The sequence below is a fragment of the Diospyros lotus genome, chromosome 6, assembly GCF_014633365.1.
Source record: "Diospyros lotus cultivar Yz01 chromosome 6, ASM1463336v1, whole genome shotgun sequence".
NCBI lineage: Eukaryota > Viridiplantae > Streptophyta > Magnoliopsida > Ericales > Ebenaceae > Diospyros > Diospyros lotus.
The window spans coordinates 15361585-15384605 of record NC_068343.1 but is presented as its reverse complement, the minus strand read 5'-3'; the positions used below and the strand labels follow the sequence as shown (position 1 = coordinate 15384605).

At 39.5% G+C, this 23021-nt stretch overlaps 1 protein-coding gene across 1 annotated transcript; it reads right to left on the bottom strand.

Moving 5' to 3' along the window:
• Positions 1-14945: 14945 nt before the first annotated feature.
• Positions 14946-16746, bottom strand: LOC127803377 (probable mannitol dehydrogenase). The gene is made up of 5 exons (XM_052339551.1): positions 16513-16746; positions 16288-16401; positions 15685-16198; positions 15442-15595; positions 14946-15342 (listed from the first exon to the last, which is right to left on the bottom strand). Exons 1-5 carry the CDS (start codon positions 16608-16610, stop codon positions 15140-15142), a joined length of 1083 nt encoding a protein of 360 aa, XP_052195511.1. The 5' UTR covers positions 16611-16746; the 3' UTR covers positions 14946-15139.
• Positions 16747-23021: the final 6275 nt, after the last annotated feature.

Sequence of the window (23021 nt, the reverse complement as noted above, 5' to 3'; positions counted from 1 at the left end):
GTATATATATATATGTGTGTGTGTGTGTGTGCGCGCGCGCGCACGCTTGCTGGTTTGTGTGTGTGTGTGTGTGCGACTGCCGGTTACATGGCCGCGACTGCGGAGGTTTGAGGCCATGGCCGCGACCATGGATGCCATGGCCGCAACCATGGCTGCCATGGCCGCGGCCATGCGAGTGTGTGTGTGTATATATATATATATATGTGTGTGTGTGTGTGAGAGTGTTTGTGTATATATATATGTGTGTGTGTGAGTGTGTGTATATATATATATATATATAAATGTGTGTGTGTGGATCGACCATGGCCGACCCACTGTCTGTCTCTCTCTCTCTATGTGTGGCCGACCCATTCGTTGTCTCTCTCTCTCTCTATGTGTTTGTGTGTATGTGTGTATATAGTGTAGGAGGAAAAGAGAGAGGTGAGGCGGCGGTCGAGATGGTCGGAGGAAGTAGTGGGCGGGGTTAAAATGAGAATTTTAAAATTTTGATATAATTTTGCATGGGGTGGGCTATAGAGAGTAATTTGTCGAGCTGGGGATAGAATTTCCCTTAACCTAATAATGTGTTTGTATAAATATATTTTTAAGTTATTTATTAATAATTATGTGTTTGATTTAAAAGAATTGATAAACTATTAGAATTTGATAAAAAGATAAAAATAAACATATTGTTGATTGTTGAATAATATAAAATTTTATTATTAGATATTGATAAATTATATATAATTATTAAAAATATATTAATATAATATATATATATCTTTTATTTTTTTTCCTTCAAATATATTACAGATTAATATATATACACAATATATATATATAAACTATAGAAATTGGGATGACGGAGATGGCGACGGCTAATGAGGGGCTGGGGCGATGGCGAGATGCAAATTACTATGGTTGGGATGACGACGAGATGCAACGTGATGGTGACAAGCTAGGGCAACGCCAACGGCGACGGGCTAGGGTGTCGGCGATAGTGATGGCAACGGCCAGAGATGGGTCTAACGACGAGAGATGAGTTGATGCAGACGATGAAGATATGGATATGATTGGAAATAAATTGAAGTTATGAGGGTAAAATCGTCATTTACTCAGTCAACTCAAATAAGCTAAGGTAACATTTTGAAAAAGTTGGAGCTAGATAACTTTTGAAAAAAGCTAGTATGAGAGCTTTTAAGCTATTTAACTTTTAATCTCTTTAAATCATCCACACCCATAACAAAATAAGTTTGATAGCTTATAAGCTATCAAATCATATAGCCAAACGAAGCAGAAGACATACAGTCAGTGTAGTTGTAAAATTTGATGCTTTAGAGCATCTCTAAGGAGGAGTGTTATTTTGAGATCCTAAATTACTTATTTATAACTTTAAATAGTGTTATAGTATCTCTAAAAAATAAATTTGCTCTAATGGCAAGTGCTAAAATTATAGTGCCATTTTAATATTTTAATATTTTTTATCAAATTTTAAATTCAAATAATCAATTAAAATAAATTCTATCAATTAATCAAAATAAAAACAATTATATATATATAATTGACTATATATAGTTTTTTGCTCCTCTCCAAAAACTTCCTTTCCCCCTTTTGCGCCTCTCCCTCTTCCCTCCTACCTTCTCACGGCTCGCCCCTCTCACCCTAACCGGTCACCATCTTTCCCTCTCCCTCGCCCTCGTCAGCTCTGCCCGCCCTCGCCTTGTTGTTCTTCTCACTCAGTACTGCTCGCCCTCGCCTTCTGCTTCTGGTTCTCTCTTGCTCTACCTTGTCTCCCCTGTTTCAGGTAAATATATATATATATATAATGTAAAATATAACCGTTGGATTTTTTATTGTTGGCAAATGCAACTTTCATTTTTTTCTCTTCAAGAGTTATAAAAATAGCACCAGATAAGGGAAGTTGTCATTTTGCAAATTCATATGCCACTCCCGTTGGAGTGGACATTTTGTATTTCGAGGTGTCATTTCGACAGTTACGCAGATGGCACCCCGAATGGCAACTCTTGTTGGAGTTACTCTTAGGATTATTTGTGAGGTTTGCCTTTAAATGAAATTGGACAAGAACAAAACCAATTTGTTCAAAGGACAATTTCTAATTAAGTCAAACAACAAATTATATGTTTATGCACTACACAGAACCAAAGTTGTGTTGAAGATCCAAGTGTAATATGGATTATCATTTAAGTTGTCATTATCTTAGATGATTGGGTTTATTTAAATACAACAAATAAGTATAAAATTTATAAAAAAGCATGTGCATAAATGGATGAAATCTCGTTTGTATCCCCATGTTAAACAAACAAATGATCAATTAACTCACGGGGTGTTTGGCTTAGTGGTTTGACCGTTTATAATCTCCTCCTTCAACTTATAAGTTACATAAATTATTTAGTTACACATTTATTCAAAATCTAAAAAATTAAACAGTGCCAAACTTTAAAGCTATTTTAATAGTATTTTGAAAAATTTATCCCCCAAGCATTTCCAAATAAGTTGTTAAGACGTCATTTTAGTGATCAAGTATTTTACTATTTTATTCTCAAACAACTACCATATTTTCAATATTTACCCATCTTTTTCATCTCTTTGTCTTCTCTCTATCACAACCTCCCTCCATCTCCTTCGTGGCAGTTGCTGCCTCCAGCCTCATCCCCATCCCCATACCCATCGACATTCGCTTTCAACCCCATCTTTATCAATTACGGCCTCCAGCCTCCATCACTGCCTCCATCGTCGTCGTCCACTGCTCACGCCTCCATCGTCTACTGCCTCCTCCTCCATCATCCACCGCCCAGGCATCCATCTCTATATTTATATATATATTTGACATATATATATGTATATATGTTAATGTCTATTGTGTTAATATTTTTAACATTTTATCAGTTAGACATCAGTTCATGATTTATTTTTATTGAAAATTAATATTTTTATGAATTTTATTTGTATTATTCAACAATATATTTATTTTAGTTTTTTTTTGTTAAGTTCTGATAGGTTATCGATTTTTTCCAACCAAACACATAACTATATAAATGATAGTTTAAAATATATTTATTTAAATATGCTATCAATTTTAACACTAGTTAGTTTTTAAACTTTACACAAATTATAAGTAGAAAGCCTTATAAGCTCAATAAAAAAAAAGGGTAAGCCAAACATATCGAAGCACATAGAGAGCAATGTAAGCTATTGGAACCATTCTAACGCCTTTCTCAAAGAGAAATTTCTTCAAAAAGAGAAACTATTGAAATTCCTTCACATGCTTAGTGGTTGTTTGGCTTACCATTTTTTAAGGTGGCTTTTAAGTCTTTCTACTTAAAAATTGTGTAAAGTGTTTAAATTGATTAGTATTTAAGTTAATAACGTATTTGAATAAATATATTTTAAACTGTCATTTATATAGTTATGTGTTTGATTTGAAAAAGCTAATAAGTTATAGAACTTAACAAAAAAAATTAAAATAAACATGTTACTAAATAATATAAATAAAATTCACAAAAATATTAATTTTTAATTAAAATAAATTATAAATTAATGTTTAACTGATAAAATTTTGGCTTAATACATAATTTAGTCCCTGAACTAATAAAAAAAATAGCTTTAAGGATATCAACTAAATTGTGCTCACTATTCATCTTTAGACAAAATAATTTATACACTTTTAGTCCATAACTTAACTGACGTTAACTGAGACGTTAATTTTGCCTCATCACGTTGCCACGTCACCGACACGTCAGTCCTCAGCACTGCCATGTCACCAGGGCTTAATGTATTTTTTAGTCCTTGGACTAATAAAGAAAATGGCTTTAATGATTTCAACTAAATTATGCTCATTATTCATCCCTGAACAAAATAATTTTATACACTTTTAGTCCCTAACTTAACCGACGTTAACTGAGACATTAATTTTGCCTCGTCACGCTGCCACGTCACTCATAATATTCACGTCTGCTATCCATATTTTTATTGAAAAAAAAACAACTTCAACACACACCCAGCCATGGCTGCCGGCGGCCATGGGGAGCCTTTTTCCCCCTTTTCCCTCTCTCCTCGTTTTGGACCATTCTTGCCTTTGCACTCATCGTTGATTCAGCCATTGTTGGTCACCTCGGAACGACCGAGGGTCGGGGACCCTAAACCCAGCAATCAGAGAATGGCCAGGGGTCGGGGACCAAGGTTCTAGGGTTCCCCAACCCCCAATAGCTGACGGCCATGGAGGCTAATCGCCCGACCATTAGGTTCTCGGTCCTAGCCACGGCTGGGTCGAGGAACCTAGCCTCCCCATGGCTGTGGTCGGGGAACCCAACTGTGGAGACGTTGTTGTTTTTTTTTTTTTTTATATAAAAATATGGACAATAGATGTGGATATTATGAGTGACGTGGTAGCGTGATGAGCCATAATTAACGTCTCAGCTAACGTTGATTAAGTCAGGAACTAAAAGTGTATAAAAATTCTTTGTTCAAGGATGAATAGTGAGCACAATTTAGTTGATATCCTTAAAGTCATTTTTTTTTATTAGTTTAGGGACTAAAAACTGCATTAAGTCGTGGTGACGTGGCAGTACTGAAGAGTGACGTGTAGGTAACGTGGCAGCGTGACGTGGCAAAGTTAACGTCTCAGTTAACATCGGTTAAGTCAAGAACTAAAAGTGTATAAATTATTTTGTCCAGGGATGAACAGTGAGCACAATTTAGTTAATATCCTTAACGCCATTTTTTTGATTAGTTCAGGGACTAAATTATGTATTAAGCCTAAAATTTTTATAACTAGATGTTGATAAATTATATATAATTCTTAAAAAATATATTAACACAATATTTTATATTTAAATTTAGGTTTAATTCATAAAAATATTAAATATGTACGTTAAATATATATATGTTATACAACGAGAATGGCAGGGCAACGATAGAGGCAGAGGCAACGATAGGAGATGATGGTGACGACGAAAACACTACTAATAACAATGATGAAGGAAGTCGGAAGCAGTGATTAAAAAGGAGATGGAGGCGACGACGATGGGGCTAGAGGCGACGATTGAGATGGGGATGATGAAGGCAACAACGAGAAGGAGATGGGAGAGAGGCGACAATGGAGGAGATAATGTTTAAGGGAAAAGAAAGAAATATTAGAGTTTTAAATAGGGCAAAGAAAGAAATATTAGAATTTAAGGGCAAAGAAAGAAATATTTGAGAAAAGATAGGGAAACTTTTCTAAAACGTTATTGAAATAGTGTTTAACTTTGGTAGTATTTAAGCTATTTAATTTTTAATAAATGTGTAACAAAATAAACTATATAGCCTTCAAGATTCGCTCAAAGCCTATAAGCAATTAAACCACTGCCCCAAACACCCCCTTAATCTGTCCCTTAAGGCCAACTAAGCAAAGGCAGGGACTTTAGGGATGGGGGGAGGCATTTCCAAATCTTATTGAAATTAGATAAACAATCCCTATTATACTCACAATCATTTATTTTCAATACTTTAATCGACAAACTTACAATGAATACCCATAACGATGGTATTTTAGAAAAGTCTAAGGTAACCTAAATTGGATATTGGGTATGAAGACATAGTGTCCAAACAGGTTAGGTTTATTCTAAAATTGGCATTAGACAATCACTAAGGTGGGGTAAGGCCCAAAGTTGGGACCCATAAGCAATCCACCTTGTCCATCTAGAGGATCGTATCTAACTGTCAATGTGGCCTTATCTTGATCATACTAACATTACAGTCAAACAATGTAAAGGTGCAGTGCCCAAGGGTTTAGGTATGACATTTATCTCCATGGATAAGTCTGAAAAGTCAGAGAGGGTGACTAACGGGGTTACTGAAATGGAGCAAAAAGATGAAATTGTCCCCGCTCAATCTTCGCCTCTCTGCTCTTCTTCTTCTCTCATGGCTGCGCGCCTAGCCCTCGCCTCTTTCCTCTCCCACTTCTCCCATGGTCGTAGACCGTCGCGCCTCACCTCACATCGCCACACCGCCTCGCCGCCAGTATCGTTGCCTCGCCTCGCCTTGCCGCACCTCGCTGCATCCAGCGATGGGCGGTGAGGCGAGGGGACGATGCTGGCGGCAAGGCAAGGCGATGTGACAATGTGAAGCGAGGCGCAGCGGTCGGCAGCCATAGGAGAAGCGAGAGATGAGAGGCAATGGCTGGCAGTGGCATTCATTGAAAATTTGTATTTTGGGCCAGGATGTTTTGGTCTTTTGGACCATATTCTGTAAGGTTGTCTAGCCCTGTAGTATAATCCTATCACCATTTATTGCATCACTACTATATTATTTTTGAACGAACTATTTAACGTGAGCATCGAAAATTCATTAGGGACTTGACTCCACTTTCTTTTCTTATATCAAGTTCAAGGCACATTTAAGCCAGAAGATTGTTAGGACAACCTTGGTGTTGGAAAAAAAATAAAAGATCTAATCACATTCAAATACAAAAAAAAATTATGTGAAAAACCCTAAAAGTGAAAAACTACAATCGTCAAGACAGTAGAGAAAAATTTTACTATGTAGTAAAGTTTACAACTACAAAACTCAATATCCTCTCTCTAAATCCAAGTCCCAATTACACCCCATTCCTAACTCTCATTGGTCTCTCACAAGTGATTTGCACACTTTAAATAACAAATCAAGTATCTTATGTATAAACTAGTTTCATTGTTCACCAAAATTAAGGTTTCATTGCATAACAACAATTAACAACTGACTAGTAAATAGGATTACACACAGGAAACCAACATTAGGAATATAAAATAATCTTCAAGACTAATTAGGATTTCTTGCTAAAAATCCCAACAAACCACCATCTTGGCGAAAATTCCTAAAAACATTCACCCATTCTCCGACGACGACCATGATTATCTATTATCGATAATCACTATGATGTCAATCACCAAGATCACCGTACCCTACTATAAAAGGTACAACTACTTAGGCACATACTGCCTTAGGATTTTTATAGCATAATATCAAAAAATATCTTGCTAAAAAATTATGGTACAACCCCCATGCTTGATTTCCTTGGGAGCTCTTCAACCATCGACATTCTTTCCACCACACACCTTACATCACTGCCAAGCCAATGCCCATGTGCAAACTTGTGGACCTATCAAAAGTATCACATCCTCTTTCATGGCAACTTTAGTGGTTTAACATGCCATGAGGACGTATATGCCATCTCTTTAGAGGAAATCTTCATCTCACACAATATTGAGAGACAAACCTCTAGCGTCACAATCTTTGGAGCCATTTTCCAGACTTGCTCTATCAGCACGACAATCCCTTTTCACATGACCGAATTGTTTGCACTTCTAACATATCACTTTCTTCTTGGAGTAATCCTTCTAATTTCTGACAAGTGCTAAATCCTCAAAAGTTTTATCTTCACTTCACAGCCTCATTTTTTCATAAATTAATTTATTTGCCACCTCCTCAAAACTTCTACTTGGACCCCATGCATCATGATAGGCTTCATGTGTGCATAGGAAGGTGAAAGTAACCAGATGAGTTTCAACGATTTGTCCTCATCTTTTATTTTAACTCTAAGAGTGTGTTTGATTGCACATATTTATCATGAAAAATATGTAATTATTACACATTTTTTTATAAAAAATAATCAAACACTCTTAATTTTTCTATGAAAAAATATGTATGGTACAAGCATTTAAAGTTTCTTTCCATGGAATTCATTTTCCAAGAGAATGGGATGATTTTTGTTTTCTAGGAAATATTACCTAGAATTAAATTCTAGGTAATACAATCAAACACACTTTAATTGATTCTAATTCAACAACAATTCCATTGAGCGACCCCAAATGATTAGAAATTTTCATACCTTCAATCATCTACAATTTATGAAACTATTCCTTCAAATAAAATCAATTGCATATGCTTTTTGCTTGATACAATTCTTCAAGCCTCTCCCAACATTCCTTTACACCAGATATTCCTTGAACATTAGCAAGAACATTCTTGGCTAGGCATAATCGAATTGTACTTGTAGCCCTCAAATCAAGTTCCTTCCAATCATCATCGTTCATCACCGAATTTTCAGAACTAGCTATTTCTTTGCCAGATTTGTTAGAGCCTTCAAGAGATGGTTTGCCCTTCAATACCTTGTGTAACTTGCATTGGATCAAAATATCCTTGACTTGTATTTTTCACATACCAAAATTGATCTTCCCATCGAATTTTTCACAATCAAACTTCAATATGCTTAATATATCTTAGGCATACTAGGTGATCGATAACCAAAACTCTGATACCACTTGTTGGCAAAAAAATGATAAACAAAATATCTAATCACACTCAAATACAAGAGATTTTTACGTGAAAAATCCTAAAAGGAAAAAATCATGGCCATTAGGATGATAGAGAAAAATATCACTATGTAATAAAGTTTACAACTATAAAACTCAATATTCTCTCTCTAAGCCTAAGTCCCAATTACTAGCTCTCTCACTAGTCTATCACAAGTGATTTGCACACTTTTAATAACAAATCAAGTATCATTTTTATAGATTAGTTTCTTTATTCACCAAGGTTAAAGTTTCATTGACTAACAATAATTAACAACTAACTAGTAAATAGGATTATACACTAAACATAAAACCAATAATAAGAATAGGAAATACTCTTCAAAACTAATTAAGATTTCTTGCTGAAAATCCCAACACTTTGAACTATGAAAAACACAAAGAGAGTATAGATATATCACAGTTCGAATGGTGATCGACCCTTAAACCTTCATCAACCCTAGTTATCCTCGTGATAATTTTTGTTTTAATTTTGGATTCTTAGTTTTTATTAATAAAAATCATTAAATGCTAGTATGACATGTGAAGGTAGATGAATGGGAGGGGGGGTTTAAAAAAATCAAGAGTTCTATGAATAGGAGAACTTAGGTCGTTTGGAGGGGGATTTACAAATTCAATGAGATAAATAAGTGTTGTATTAATTGTGATTGGTCTACCTAAATTTAAAATTTACTAAGATAGTGTTTATTAAAATAAATTAGATAAGAGAATATCAAAATAATGCTTTTCGGATCAAGATATGAAATGATTAAGATAAAGTTAAAAAATATTTTAAATTTTTTATCAAACTATTTGTTAAATTTTTTGGAATGTACTAAAAGATACAAGCGTATTTTTTTTTTTCTTATTTGTAAGATTTAAGATATGTTTATTTTGTGGAGAAAGAGACGAGCATATCTAAAAAAAATTAAGACAAGAAGTCACGTAACTTTTTTTTAAAGGGTCATGAGATAAATTTAACAAAAAAATTAAAAAAAATAAATATTTATAATATTTTTTATATCTAATATTTATTATCCCATATCTTAATTAAAAAATACTATATATTAAAAATTTATTAAACCTTAATAAGATTTAGAAACCAATGAGCTACAAACTTCTTCCCTTTCTCCCAGTAATTGTTGCAGTCGTTCCACCTTTCATAAAAAGACCCCGTCATTTAATTTGCTAAATAATTATCTAGAGATTGAATATGCAAGGTGATGTGGCATTACCTAAAATTACAAGAATACCCCTACGCGCTAGTGGCCTCGCTCGCCACATGGATTACCCGAGAGGCTGACACGTGGCAAGTTAACAATCTTGTGCGGAGTCCGAAAGATCCGGGTCGGTCCTCATCAGGTATAAAAAGTTCCACAGCTCTTACATTTATTACGACTTGCATTTATTCTACTGATTTGAGCGTCGGAGTCCACCCCGGGGGACCCTAGCCCCACCACTCCGTTGTCTTGAGGTTCTATTAGTGAGGTCCGACATCGCCAAGTCCGAGGTTCGATTATCGAGGTCCATTCGCAGAGGCGGCACGTGATGGTCAGTCCCAAAAACCATTATCATTTGGAGCCCACCGTGGGGCCGATGTCCAAACTCGCCAGCCTCTTCTTTCCCTACCTCGCGCTTCGGACTTCAACTCCTCACCTCGGACCTCGGTCTTTCCACAAGTATCACACGACTTTCGCTCCTGACCATAATTAACTACATGTCTCCCCGTAAGGATGTGACCCGTAGCCAAGCTGGTGCTAATCTAGAGGCCCCACCGCAAGGGGATAATCCACTACCTCCAGCCAATCCAATATCAGAGGACCGATTCACCAGGCTGGAGAATCAGGTCCAACAGTTAACTGAGTTGTTGACTGGTTATCTACACCAGAATGAACAACCTCATCCACATGTGCCCTCTCAACGGGCGGAGCACCAGTCACCTCCTCCTACTCGGGAGCCTCGTCAATCCCGTCAGTCGGGCCAGGAAATCCACCCCTCTGAGGCGGAGGGATCTACTTCTTCCCCCTCACGAGGAGGAGGAACTTCACAGGAGAGGCGATTGCATTTCCTGGAGAAGCAGGTCTAGGAGATCAAAAAGGGAAAGGAAGAGCTACCCCACCTCGGCTCTAACCAACCCTTGAGCAAAGGCATCATGTCAGAGGTTCCACCAGAAAGGTTTCGTATCCCATCCATCAAGCTCTATGACGAAAGCACTGACCCCTATGATCACGTAGAACTTTTCTCCTCTCACATGTTGGTCCAATCGGGTGGTGCTGGTCATTTTCGGCTACTTTGGGAGGTCATGCCCAGACTTGGTACTCCTGCCTTCCCCATCGTTCCATCAATAGGTGGGAAGAGCTGAAGACCTGTTTCCTAGCCCATTACGCTCCCTTGAAGCGCCACCGGAAGTCTTCCATGGCTCTGGTGAACATCAAGCAAAATCAGTGTGAATCCCTAAGGGATTTCATGGCTAGGTTCAATGAGGAGGCGTTGAGCATTGACGAGTTCGATCAGCGGATCGCAATGGTGGCTCTCTAGAATGGCTTGAGGGCTGGACCATTCGCTCAGTCCTTGGCCAAGACTCCACCTCGTACTTTCACAGAAGCCCTTACACGGGCTAACAAGTACATCAACGCTGAAGAGGTGATGAAGGTGAAGCGGGCTGAACAACCGGACAAGAAAAAAAGAGAAAATGAGAAGAAAAAGCCGGTGGTGGAACAGAAGACGGACTATCGCCCCTCTCGAACTCAAGATCGCCTGGGCTTTGGGGGTGCCCATGGCAGCCCGGTGAGTTATACTCCCCTCAATGCCAGTCGAGCAGAGGTTTTACTGGCATTAGAGGATAAGGATTATCTGCGGCGTCCTCCACCGCTGAGGTCTCCACCCAACACTCGAAGCAAAAGGAAGTATTGTCATTTCCACCTCGACCATGGTCATGTTACAGAGGACTGCATCCAGTTAAAAGAAGATATTCAGAAGCTTATCAACTGGGGTTACCTTCGAGATTTCGTTGGCCAAGAAGGCATGAGTTCGGGTAGAGTTGAGTTCAAGTCGGATAATAGGAGAAGGTCTCCTACTCAGGATCGCTTCCGAGAGCGAAGTTAGACACCGTCCCGGAGAGAAGGAAAACAGCCCGCTGGGGATGGATGAGCTCGGAGACTTGTCGCAAATCCAAAAAGCCGCATTACTATGTACTATAGCCGATGAGTCCACGCTAGGAGTTTCATGCCATGAGATCTTGTATTGCGACGGTTCGACGTGAGCCATCCTCGAGACGCGAATAAACTAACTCTGAATTGGGAAGGACCGTACCGGGTGATAGAATCCTTAAGTTCGGGGGACATATCGACTAGAAGACATGGAAAGCAAGTCCTTGAAGCATACCTGGAATGTCCAAAACTTAAAGAAGTTTTTTCAATGAGGAGGGAAATTCCTCGAACCTCTTTGTACTCTTTTTTTTACGACTAATGGCAAGACTTCGGATTCTCTCCATCTAATAGCAATCTCACGAAGACCAACACTTCGCCAAAGAAAAATCCAAGGGTTACGAGCCCTAAGCCGTCCCCAAAGGTGACTAATGGCTACGGAAAAACTCATCCCAAGGTCACGAGCCCTAGGCCATCCCCAAAGGTGGACTAATAGCTAAGGAAAAATTCTAACCCAACACCCTCCTCCAAGAGGGAGTGGCTAAAATCCAAGGGTCACAAGCCCTAGGGCGTCCACAAGCCAAAGATGGACTAATGGCCAAGGAAAAATTCTAGCCCAACACCTTCCTCCGTGAGGGAGTGGCTAAAATCCAAGGGTCACGAGCCCTAGGTCGTCTACAAGCCGAAGATGGACTAATGGCCAAGGAAAAACTCTAGGCCAACACCCTCCTTCGTGAGGGAGTGGCTAAAATCCAAGGGTCATGAGCCCTAGGCCGTCCACAAGCCGAAAATGAACTAATGGCCAAGGAAAAATTCTAGCCCAACACCCTCCTCCACGAGGGAGTGGCTAAAATATAAGGGTTACGAACCCTAGGCCGTCCCCAAATGTGGACTAATGGCTAAGAAAAAAATTCAAAGCCCAACACCCTCTTTCGCGTGGGAGTGGCGATAATCCAAGGGTCAATAGCCCTAAGCCATTCCCAAGATAAAGAGGGACTAATGGCTGGAAGATACTCAACACCCTCCTCGGTGAGGGAGTGATGAAAATTCAAGGGTCAAGTGCCCTAAACCGTCCACAAGCCAAAGATGAACTAATGGCAGAAAGAAACTCAACACCCTCATTCGCGTGGGAGTGGCGACAATCCAAGGGTCAAGTAGCCCTAGGCCGTTCCCAAGACAAAGAGGGACTAATGGCCGGAAGAAACTCAACACCCTCCTCGGTGAGGGAGTGACGAAAATTCAAGGGTCAAATGCTCTAGGCCGTCCACAAGCCAAAGATGGACTAATGGCCGAAAGAAACTCAACACCCTTCTTCGCGTGGGAGTGGCGACAATCCAAGGGTCAAGTACCCTAGGCCGTCCACAAGCCAAAGATGGACTAATGGCCAGAAGAAACTCAACACCCTTCTTCGCGTGGGAGTGGCGACAATCCAAAGGTCAAGAGCCCTAGGCTGTCCCCAAGACGAAGGCGGACTAATGGCCGGAAGGAAATCAACACCCTCATGGAAGTAGCTAAAATCCAAATGTCAAAAGCCCTGACTCGTTCTCGAATTAAAGGACTGCAGAAGGTTAGAGAAAAAAAATCACAGCTGGACACAAACCAAATGGAGCTCAATAGGCACGACCTACCTTGGAAAATCTCGAGCCACACCTGCGATAAAGAAAAGCCAAAGAAACGGGTTAGTCAAGTCAAGGCTTATTCTGTTATTATTAACAAAAAAAAAATACATATATATTTATATATATTAAAAAAAAAAGGGCAAAAGCCCCAAGGGTCGGCCATGGCCCACCCAATGTGCGCCCATATATATATTTATATATATATATATCTCAAAAAAAAAAAAAAAGAAGCAAACAGACAAAAAAAAAAAAACACAAGCAACAAATAAAAAAAGTAAGGAAGGGGGGCAAGAGCCCCAAGGGTCGGCCATGGCCGACCCAATATCTATCTATCTATCTATATATATATATATTTATGTATTAAAAAAAGAAAAAAAATGAGTAAAGCGAGTAGGGGGCTGGGCTGGCCGAGATCGGCCATGGCCGGCCTCAGCCATGGCCGAGGCTTGGCCAGGCCGACCTCGACCAGGCAGACCTTTGCCTGGCAGAGGAAGAAGATGCAATTTTTTTAAAATAAAAAAATAGAGAAAGAAAGATAAAAGCAAAAAATAATAAAATAAAATAAAATAAAAAAAAGCAATGGAAGAAATAAAAATAAAAAAAAAAAGAAAAGAGAGGAAAAAACTAACCTCAAGAGTTTGGGGCTTAGTTGTCTCATACTTAAAAATACTCCTGCACATCTCGAGAAAAATCTACAGTTAAATAGCCTCAGAAATTAAGTTACTCCTCGACCCAGTGTGATTCTTAGCTCAGTTCAATGAGTGGGGGGCAAGTGATGTGGCATTACATAAAATTACAAGAATACCCCTACGCGCTAGTGGTCTCGCTCGCCACATGGATTACCCGAGAGGCTGACACATGGCAAGTTAACAATCTTGTGCGAAGTCCGAAAGATCCGGACCGGTCCTCATCAGATATAAAAAGTTCCACAGCTCTTACATTTATTACAACTTGCATTTATTCTACTGATTTGAGCGTCGGAGTCCACCCCGGGAGACCCTAGCCCTGCAACTCCGTTATCTTGCAGGTTCTATCACCGAGCTCCAACATCGCCAAGTCCGAGGTTCGATTATCGAGGTCCATTCGCAGAGGCGGCACGTGGTAGTCGATCCCAAAAACATCATCACAAGATTATTAATGTTCAATGATTATCCATAAGCAATCTCAGATATAAGTCGAGTAATTGGATAAGTAATATGTTAGTGTCAATCTGGTAGATTATGAGTTCAATTCTCGCCTTGTCGGCCAAAGACTCAACCTATGATTTACTTTTTTTTATATAATTGAGAACACGAGCACTGAAAATTACACAAAAATAATGATCCTAATAATTAACCATAGATAAAATAATGATTGGCAGCTCATGTGGCCTATTCAGTGTGCCAACTATATATATATATGTGTGTGTGTGTGTGACAACAAACAAATTTGACAATAATTATAGGTAAATTTGATGAATAATTAACGATGTTATATATATAAAATTATAATAATTATATTCTAATTTATAATTATATAGATTTATTATTAATTTTAAATAAAATTATTCTGAACATTTATTAATTTAAAGAAGAATTATTATAAATTTTGTGTCTGCCACATTAATTTACGAGAATTATTTGTAGATATAGCATTTAGACTTTTGAGTAAAAAAAAAAAAAAGAAAGTAAGATGATTGTTAAAATTATTAAGCAAGAGCACCACAGGCCAATCTGAACACACTATCAAGACGAAAGGCAAACTGAAAAAAAAAAAAAAAAAAGGTGAGATTGAGTAGTAGAGACTATCGATTATACCATTCATTGTACTACTGGTTGTCTATTTACCTTCAAACAAGCACAATAAACAAGATCAGAAATAGATAAATTCTACCATTACAGAAGAAACAACTCAAATGTTATTAGCGTCTCAATATATAAGATGTGGTGGTACAAATTTGAATAGTACGTAGCGAGAGACCATGCCTCAGCAATCGATCTTAACACAAAATAGACTGTAAAACAAATTATCCTTGAACCGCCCAACGACAAGACGCAGTCAAAGAAGCAAAATTCATTAGGCAGGAAGCCTAAGCATCTTTCAACGTGTTGGCTATGTCTATAACAAACCGATATCGAACATCAGCTTTTCGAAGGCGTTCCATTGCTGTGTTCACGTATTCCATTGGAACGACCTCAATATCTGCTGTTATGTTGTGTTTTCCTGCGAGGTCTATCATTTCTTGCGTCTCCTTCATGCCTCCTATGTGACTCCCTCCTACTATCTTTCTCCCTGCATTCGTTCCACAATAATTCAGATGAGACACCACCATTGATAAACTGCGTACCTAGAGATTAAAGATGAATTATGTTATTGATGTGCACTGATTACCCATGATTAGAGGGAAAACTGGAAGCTCAAGTGGCTTCTCCGGTGCACCAACCATGACCAGCTTTCCTTGCGTCTTCAAGAGACTAATTAGTGGTACGAGAGAGTGAGGTGCAGAAACTGTATCAATGATTCCATCCATTGTGCCCATGGCAGCCTATTAATTTACATTCAAACACGTCTAATTAACAATAGAAATAATATTCCACATTAATCTAAATAAAATTCAAGGAACAATATGGCTACCTGCATCTGATCTTGGTCGCGGCTAACCAAAAATGAATCAGCACCAAGGTGTTTAGTTGCTTCTTGCTTCTTGGCTGGGGAGGTGCTGATCACAGTAACTTTAACCCCCAGGGCCTTGGCGAATTTCACTGCGACATGGCCCAAGCCACCAAGGCCAACCACGCCCACATGCATGCCGGGCTTGTCGAGTCCATAGTATCTAAGCGGGCTGTAAGTAGTGATTCCGGCACAGAGCAATGGAGCGCAAGCATCAAGTGGAAGGTTTTCTGGAATGCGGACAACAAAGTGCTCATCAACCACCATGATGTTAGAATAGCCTCCAAATGTATGGGTTCCGTCGTAGTAGATGGAATTGTAGGTTAATTTCATTTGGGGACAATAGTTTTCGAGATGGTTAGCACAATTATCACAAGAGCGACATGATCCAACCAAGCAGCCAACCCCAACTTTGTCCCCGGCCTTGAATTTCTGGACCTTACTTCCAACCTCCGTCACCACACCCACAATCTCATGCCTGCAATTTTCAATGAAATCGCTCGTATCGGATTGATAAACTACTGGAAGTGAAAGAGAAAGAGAAAGAGAAAAATAATTTATACGTACCCAGGGAGGCAAGGATAGATGGTGAGGCCCCAGTCATTTTTGACCTGGTGGAGGTCGGAATGGCAAATGCCACAGAACAAAACCTTTAAATTCACGTCCTTCTCTCCGGTTTGCCTGCAAACAAACACCACCCGATTCCACATTTTAAGCGGCAGCATGATATATATGATATATAATTCCATTTCAATGCCACCGAGTAGTAGCTAGTTGAGGGGCTTTACGTACCTTCGGGAGAATTTGAAGGGTGCAAGAACCCCAGTCGAGTCTCTGGCTGCCCATCCGAAGGCCTCCACTGGGTGCTGCTCCTCTGGTGATTTCACCATTGTTGCTGCTCTGCTCAGCTAAGATTTTCTCAATTTCCCAATTGTATAATACGGAACGGTTGAAAGAAAGAAAGTTGCTAGAAAGTGGGGGAAATTAAGAGAAAGAAAATTATAAGTAACTGTGTGTTGGATGAGAAGGAAGAATTAGGGAACGCAATCTGTGGTATATAAAGAGCGGCTTTATGTCAACTGATGGCGTACTCGCTGAGCTCAGCATTCATAGTAAGTGCGTGCGTTGGCAGCGGTTTCCCCGTGGAAACGTTTGTATAGAATTTCTCTACGACACTTCATTCCTAAGGGCTGTTTGGACGGTGATTTACAAGTTTCCCAAATGCAACGAACGAACGTGGGTATCTGGTCCGCACATTTTTATTTACAACTTTCACACTTACAGCTCTCAATTTTTCAATAAAAATATATTAATTAAACTAAAAATCAAGTCTAAATAAATAATATTATTCTATATTATTGCAGGGACTAACTAATAAAAAATTTTAGGACTTTTATACTAGCATAATAAGCTTCTTACCCAACTTAAATCTTGAGATGATTGCTCTCGCACGGCCTCGTCATTTGTGCCCTCAAATTTGATAGAGAATATAAACAGTAATGGTACTCGTAGAGAAGGGTTCAAAGAAAGGCTTACCGAAATATTTAATTTTATTTTTAATTTATTTTTTCAACTTTTGTCTTCACCCATTTTCTCTCTCTCCCCATTTTCGGTCTCTCTCCCTCCCTATTTCACTATCTCTCCCAGACTCTCTCTCTCAAACCCATTTTTTCTCTCTCTCTCTCAAACCCGTCGCCGCCGACCGTCCCCCCTCCCTCGCCCCATCACTACCGTCGCCCCCCACCGCAAGTTGTCCCCCCACTGCCGTTTCCCCTCACCAGATGAATGATAAGAGGACTGAAGTCTAGTGTTGTTATTTCTGCGTGTTTCATTCTTTGTTATTCTCAAAGCATGAATACTTGAATGATTGGCACAAAGGCTACCCAATAAATGTTCATAAGAAACCTTGGAAGGGAAAAGCCCTTTGCATTAATTCAAGATAATAATAAGCATCATGCATCTCATTTATCCAACAAAGTCCAGAAATCATACAATTACACAAGTACAAGTTTGGGACAAATCTAGTTCCTTCAATTTTATTCTTCAACTTTAATGCAATCAATTTTATTTCCTCGAAAGATCTCAGAAAAATTTTGAGAATATGTTTCCCTGGCACCAAACTTTTCTGATGCAGCAAATGGAACAACAGTTCCCTCTCCTATTCCACTATTTTAATGTGCGAGATGCCAGCTTGAATTGGTGCATCTAATAGTTCTGCAAATACCACTGAATAATGTTATATAAGTGAGCAGATTAACCCACTTATAAGTGTAGTGTAAGAATGAAAACTCAGCTGGATGCCACATTCTACCATATTATCAAATAGTTGGCGGGCTCGAATAGCTCTTCCATTCTTGAAGTAGCCATTGATAATGGTTACATAAATTATCTCGTCGAGGTCAGTACCAAACTCGAGTATGTGATTAAACATGTATTCAGCTTGAAATATTTTCTTTTGCCTTCCTAAACAACCTATAATGCAGTCATAAATAGCAACACTAGACTTCAGTCCTCTTATCATCCATCTGGTGAAGAACATCAACAGCCGCTATCACATCACATTACCACGCATGGGCGGGGGGCAAACGATAGTGGGGGGCAACCTGCGGACCGCAGCGGTTGGTTGGAGGGGCCAGCGGGTGGGGGGGGCAACTGTGGTGGGGGGCGATGGATGTCTGTGCCGGTGGTGCGAACGAGGGGGGGCTGGCGGTGGCGGGGCAAGGGGGGTGACAGCCGGCGGTGCTCGCGGCTGTGGGGGGCGCGACGGCAGTGGCAAGGCGAGGGAGGGGGGGACGGTCGGTGGCAATGGGTTTGAGAGAGAGAAAATGGGCTTGAGAGAGAGAGTCTGGGAGAGATAGTGAAAGAGGGAGGGAGAGAGACTGAAAATGGGGGAGAGATAGAGAGAGAAAATGGGTGAAGACAAAAGCTGAAAAAATAAAATTAAAAATAAAATTAAATATTTCGGTAAGCCTTTCTCTAAACCCTTCTCTACAAGTAGCATTACTCGAATATAAATTACAAGTGTGAGACTTTGTTTTAATGTGCAAGACGATGATTGAACTCATGACTTATCAATACTAATCTGACATATTATTTGTTCAATCACTGGACCTATACTCTAAGAGCATTATCCATCTTAAATCTTGGGATACGCTCCTTTGTGGGCTCCTTTTCACTTCGACCCCAATCATGTGGAGAATTAAACGAGGGAATTAAGGGACTCCAATTCAGTACTAAATCATCTAATTCTAAACTACCACTCTCGTGGGCTTTTTAATTTAATTTTAATCATTTTAAGTGTACTCATACTTTTGGAAAAATCATTGAAGCGTTTATATAGTAAAGAGTTGTGGAATTGTTGTTGGAAGTAAAAATTATTTTTATGGAAGATTTATTTTTGGACTAATTATAATAATCATCTTTCAAATGTATCTTAATAGCAGAAAATACCCCACATGTTTTGAAAATGGTAAAAGCTACTCTTATTATTAAAAATTAAGATAAATTTACTATCTACGCTTATATTTCTCTAAACATAAAAAAAAAAATGTATATTTGTTAGATGGCTCTTCACAATTGTAATTTATTTTTTAATTTTAGATAAAATTTTAAACAAAATAAATCTTAGCATATTAATAAAATTATTCATAAATTAGTTATTATTTAAAGACTTTTTAAAATTGGTAATATAACCAAAACTTTTGTATTGTTTCTTCTTATCCCTTTATCCACCTCCTCTATTTGGCAAATTGTGATGCCCTGACCCTCGCACCGTAACCCAAAGTTATATCAAGAGTTCCTATTCTGAAGGCTAATTATGCCCTAATAGTAGGGGAATAAAATAATATGAGCACCCTAGATGAGGTCCAAGCTTTACCGTCTCTAACTATCGAGAACTCGAGGTTTAAGACTCATAAGTAGCGGGATGACACTCAAATCTCGTATCTAACCTGTGGCCTATAAGCAGATTAACAAGTTGCAATTTAGATGTATTTTGATTCACACACACAAAGTATCCATTATTATATATATATATATATATATATATATAAAGTTCAACCAACAAACACAGATGGCGTTGGACACAACTATTAAATGAAATATTTACAAACCACTTAATTCACACCCCCATCATGGATTGTCACTCTCATCATCTGGATGATTGTTGACATACACCGTATTTTTCTTATCGAACCCCGATCCATTTGTGTGGTTAGTGGAAATGAAAGAGTGAGTCTTAGGACTCAATAAAGATAATATGCAATACAGTAAATTATTAAACATGATATCATAGATATGTGTGCATACAAATCTATCCACCTTACTTATCTCAAGCTCTTAGTAGCCCCTAATGGTTCCTTCTAAGACCCTATCTCGAGACTCCCATGATAAAAAATTTACTGTCCCATACTTAGACATTCTCTCAACATCTTATGCAAGTCATGACAAAAAGTAATTTACATACAAAGCATATTAAACCCTTACCAAATCTATATTCACAGTATTTCTAGCTATGACTCTTTAATTCACCAAAATAACAAACTTTGCGCCTCAGTTTTTTTTTAATTAAAATTATAAAATGACATAATTAAGGCACAAATAATTTCAATAAATACTGTAAGCACCCCCGCCCGGATATCCCCAACCACCCGGACTACCCGAACGGGAGCGCCTACGGGAGGAGAAAAATAATGAAACACGAGACAAAGACCACCCCGACATGCATACACAAAAATGAGAACAACGGAAGCAAAGCTCAAGACATGCATGCACTATGAGTACCCCGCTAACACAGCGGTCACAAGATAAATAAATAAATACAGACTCCTGTGCCGACATACACAAGACTCGAGAAAAGACCTGGCACAGTACGAAATAATAGAGCAAATTCTACTTAGACATCAGAGTGGATAGGGATTGACGAGACTGCCTGTACACCACACCGACTCTGCCGTTAAAGCTGACTCCCTTACTATGGCCCACGCCGCCACTACCTGGAATGATGGAAAGCAAGGTGAGTTGAGAGACTCAACAAGCATAAGAAAAGAAAGGCTAAAGGCTACACAAAACCAGAAATCTCACCCCAGAATAAACCCCCAGGTACACACAAGCCATGAGACGCTACAACACAACAGCTCAATAGCATAACAAAATAAAAGCACATACGGGTCCTTGAGGCCCACATAAGACACTTGGCACCCAAGTCCCATACCAACCTGCCGCTGCCCTGAAAGGCAACAAATGTCTCCACAAACCTGTGCGCGCTATCCCAGGCCGGTACTCCCGTCACCTGTATCCATCGGTACTCCCGACAACCGAGCCATAGGCTCTCTTGGAACGGTACTCCCGTCCGAAAACTAAATACTACCAGTATCCATGCAATGCACATAGAAATGCAATGGCGTAGTGAGCATCAACGTGATACAAGGCGCCCATACATCCAGGCGTCAAGCCATGCTCCGCCCACATAGTAAACCACACGCCATGCATATGCTCGCGGTGGATGCAACCTAACCAAACTAGAATGTCCGTGTCCAAGCATACTCAATAAATGAATATCCCAATATGCATCCCGTACCCATGTGCATATCAAATCATGAACAGTAATACAATGTATCTAATCATGCAGTAAATCACATACCGGCAGAGCTAGTCAGCAGTACCCGGCACTGGTCAACGGTTAGTGACTAGGAGTGTCCGCCCAACGGTCCACTTTAGGGCCGCACCGTAGTCTACCCCAACGTCACCAAACGGTTGACCCCTGCCCCACTGTTCAATAGCTCTAACCAAATCATAAGTAAATCCGAGAAAAACTGTAAATAAAACCCGCACGACTAGGAACCTAGTTCCCCAACTGGGTTCAGCATCATTCCGAAAGGAATGGGGGCGGTACAAACCCCTGTAGGCTCACAACGAATAAAATTATAGAAACCTCAGATTTAATTAAAACAAATGAATAATGGTTCAACCAATAAGGCAAGGTATCGAATTAAAGTAAAGGAGGTGATAAAATACAGGAAATCACGGGATCTTCCACGGGAATTAAAGAACACGAGAAGAGGGTTAGGAGCTTGCCTTTACACGACCGTTTCTTCTCTTTCTTGCACTCCCGTTACGAAGTAAAACGTTTAATAGCGATTAATAAATCCATGGCTCGCATTAATTAAATCTAACCGCGTAATATAAATAATTTAACAGCCTAAAATCCCACGTAGGCGCACCACAATTAAAATCCCAACGAGTCTCGCATTTATTTTAAATTAATTCACACTAATAAAATCCTCGAAGCCAGCTTAATAAATTAAATTTAAATCAAATGACTCAAAATTTTATAATTAATAAACGAGCCGAAACAGACGAAGGGAGGGTATAAAATACGAGAAATCATAGGGTTTCTCACGGGAATTAAAGAACACGAGAAAAGGAGTAGGAACTTGCCTGAAACTAGCTGATTCTGACCTCACTCGAGCTCCCGATGCAAATTAAATCATTTCCTGACAAATAACACCACCGGGACTCAAATTAATTAATTTTAATCGCGTAAAATTTATAATTTAAACATATAATGCTTCTACAAATTTTTACCCACGTACCGATCACTTCCCATGCCAACAAATCCCAAAATTCATTTATTTTTTTCCTTATTTATTTTTCTTTCCTTTCTTTTCTTCTCTTTTCTTTCTTTCTTCTTCTTCTCTTCTTCTTCCTTTCTTCTCCCACGCTCACGCTCACTGCTCCAGCGCCATTTTTCTTCTTCTTCTCTTCTTCTTTCCTTCTCCTTCTTCCTTTCTTCTTTCTTTTCTTCTTCTTCTTCTTCTTCTTTTTCTTCTTCTTCTTCTTCCTCCATGCGCACAGCCGCTACCAGCCACCGCCTCGGCCAGCTTCCATGGCTGCAACAGCTGCGGCCGTGCCACCGCCGTAGCTCTTGGCTGCTACTTCGCGCCACCACGAACCAGCGCTCCACGTCGCTGCAAGGCCACCATCGATGGCTGCCTCCCCTCGCGAGCTGCTGCCCTGCCTCACTCAGCGGCCATGGCCGAGCTGACTCGGAGCTTCCATGGCTGCCACCTCCCTCTTTCTCCCTCGTTCGATCTCTCTTTCTCACTCTCTCGGTCTCGATCTCTCTCCCTCAATCTCTCCCTCAGCCGAGCCCTCTCACTCCCTGCTCACTCTCTGCTCCCCCTGATCTCTATCTCTCACTCTCTGCTCCTCTGTTCTTCTCTGTTTTCCCTTTGACAAAATGGTCAGTTGCTTAACCCCTACGCACACGCGCACAGCCACAAAATTTTTAAACAAATTAA

What these genes read in the sequence shown, in the direction of transcription:
- LOC127803377 (XM_052339551.1), bottom strand. Translation starts at nt 16,610, where the DNA reads ATGGTGAAATCACCAGAGGAGCAGCACCCAGTGGAGGCCTTCGGATGG. An exon ending in CCCTTCAAATTCTCCCGAAG is followed by an intron (nt 16,402 to 16,512) that starts GTACGTAAAGCC and finishes GTTTGTTTGCAG; the next exon opens with GCAAACCGGAGAGAAGGACG. An exon ending in ATCTATCCTTGCCTCCCTGG is followed by an intron (nt 16,199 to 16,287) that starts GTACGTATAAAT and finishes TGAAAATTGCAG; the next exon opens with GCATGAGATTGTGGGTGTGG.